Genomic DNA, 2,500 nt, shown 5'->3' with positions numbered 1-2,500 from the left:
GCTCACCAGTGTTCTGCTGCTTGGCCTTTGCTTTATAAAACATTTAATAGTTTGCTTTAAATACATCAACATGCTGATATATGATTGCCCTTTGTATGCCTCCTCGAGAAATCATGCACTTTCCTCCTGTTGTGCTTTGCATGGTTTGTCATTGGTGAAGAGATCTCACGTCGGGAAGGAAGGGGTATTAAGGTCTTGATTTTCTGTCTTGTACAAGCAGCTACTCCGTGCATAAAGGCCATCAGCCCTAGCGAAGGCTGGACTACTGGTGGGGCTACTGTCATCATAATCGGAGACAACTTCTTTGATGGCTTACAAGTCGTATTTGGAACTATGTTGGTCTGGAGTGAGGTAAGCTATCTAAATTGGTGGGCTTTGAACTGTAACATTTTTCCATGAATGATTTTAACAAGCTGTCAATAGGCTATTGACGTGAGGTATCATGAGACTTTGTTTCACGGTGCCTTTTTAACCATGAATTCACATGTGACAATTGACGACACGGCGAGGAATAGACTGGAGGCACGTCATGGCCCTCTAGTGGAAGACTTGCTGTAGGAGGTCTCCCAGTACAATTGGACAATTAGTGTTAAAATTACTCGAAGTAGCCTTAAGGAGACATATGGAGGCAATTTTCATATGAATGATGCCCTGTGGCCTTTCCTGCAAACGAAAACCAAGGATCATTTACAGAGCTTTTTCTTAAAAAAACCCCGTAGAAGCCCTATCTTCGAACGTGACAGCAAGAAGGGAGAACTTTGAGATGACGAGTGTGATTGAAAGTCATTTTTGTAATTATGTAAACTGGCTGGCATCAGCCTTATCAGTGCCATCTTGATTTGAGGTATGTTTTCTGTATGATTTTTGTAGCTGATAACACCCCACGCCATCAGAGTTCAAACACCACCACGGCACATTCCAGGAGTCGTTGAAGTAACTCTCTCCTACAAATCCAAACAGTTCTGCAAAGGTGCTCCCGGCCGATTCGTCTACACTGGTAAGTGTTTGGTTTCCCTAACTCCTTTTGGGATAACAGCTCTTAATGATACACAGGCAGTGCAAAGCGTGAACACCACAATGCTGTTAAGAAATAGGTTGTGTCTTGCAGGAAATGTAACTGGTGGCAGCTGAACCTCAAAATACCTGTTTGTGGGGGCACTCAGAAGCTCTGGTGCCTCTCCAAGCCTCTTGGGTCTTAAAAAGTCTTGATGTCTCATGAGATCGAGCTCTCTCACAAGATGCCTGTTACTTCCTGTTTTCATTTTGGCCAGAAATAGATTAACAACGGTATTTCCTACCCTGCTCCAGCCAGCAAATGGAGTTAAGAAGTATTCAGTGATGAAAAATATTTTTCAGACTATCTACCCCAACTGCTTGAACTTCTCTAAAGGTTCAGTTGAAGTTTTAGGCACTGGTTCAAGTAGCTCTTGTTGGATCCAAATAACTTTGTTCAACCTTATTCACAATCTGGCTCTAAAAAATTCTTTCAGACCTGAAACTTGGGATACAAACTCACAAGCCTGGGAATGATTTATTTGTGCCAATTCTTTTAAATACATTTGATTTAAATTTACAAGAGCACCAGAAAAAGTCGGAACTTTGTGGTTTCCAGTGGTTTTAATATGAAAAAAAATGTTACTTTGGGATGAAGTATTTCTGGCTTTTTATCTAAAATGTGTATTACCATTTTCCTGACATTTAACAATGACTTTAACTGAGGTGCTGGGAGGGAAGGAGGAGAAATAGCAATTTAGTCTACGGTACTTTCGGATGAGGATTCTCGGTAATAAATTTGATCTGATGAATCAATGTCTCTCTTGAAAACAAAGAGCCTTTAACTGTTTACTCGACAGACTGCAGGGATTCGGGGAGAGTTCTCGCTGCTTATTGGGCAGATAATGCAGATTGCAGATGATGTGCAGATGATGTGCATTTTGATGAATATTTTCCCACTAGACTGCAACTGTTTCTATCTATTAATTTAGATCTAATGGGAAAAGTGTGTTCCTGGGTAGTTTTAAGCTGGGACTTTTTAAACTGTTAACGCATCGTGGGTATGTTTTTCTGTCTGCTTAAGATCTATGGCTGAAGTGAACTTTTAAGTGAAGGCAGCATCTGAGATTCCTGTCTTCCATCTGTCCCCAAAGAAATCGCACCCTGAGCCAAACCAGTGCTCACATCCACACCCGCGTGCCTCGCTTCTGGCTGGCAAGGGAGAGAAGATTTATATTTTCTCCATCTTTCTGATCGGGTTTTTACCAGAGTTACCAAGCAGGATGCTAGTGACCGTGGGGCTTTTGGTGCTCACAACATATCTCAAAAGCTGATGTTGTTTCCTAGTCTGGTGCGGGGGTGGTAACCGCCGGTGGGGCTGCACCCAGGCACAGTTACAGCCTGAAAAATGCTCTTATGAACATAGCCTATGCGAAGCTTCAGCAGTGTCCTGACAAGTCTGACTATTTAGCTGAGATAAGCGTTCAGCAAAATAAAAAATGAATGA

General features: G+C 42.1%; 1 protein-coding gene across 7 annotated transcripts in view; it reads left to right on the top strand.

Annotated features, from left to right (window-relative positions):
* EBF3 (EBF transcription factor 3) overlaps positions 1-2,500 on the top strand; it is a 120,975-nt gene that overhangs the window by 83,798 nt on the left and 34,677 nt on the right. For 4 of the 7 annotated variants that reach the window (XM_068397975.1, XM_068397973.1, XM_068397971.1 and 1 more), the window contains exons 9-10: positions 218-351; positions 871-997. In XM_068397975.1, the coding sequence (XP_068254076.1) occupies positions 218-351; positions 871-997 (261 nt within the window). The remainder of the gene's footprint in view (positions 1-217; positions 352-870; positions 998-2,500) is intronic. The other 3 variants (XM_068397974.1, XM_068397972.1, XM_068397970.1) reach the window with 1 other exon arrangement.

The sequence above is a fragment of the Nyctibius grandis genome, chromosome 4 (genome assembly GCF_013368605.1).
Source record: "Nyctibius grandis isolate bNycGra1 chromosome 4, bNycGra1.pri, whole genome shotgun sequence".
NCBI lineage: Eukaryota > Metazoa > Chordata > Aves > Nyctibiiformes > Nyctibiidae > Nyctibius > Nyctibius grandis.
Note: the sequence above shows the minus strand (reverse complement) of the source record. Positions and strands in the feature narration are given on the sequence as shown.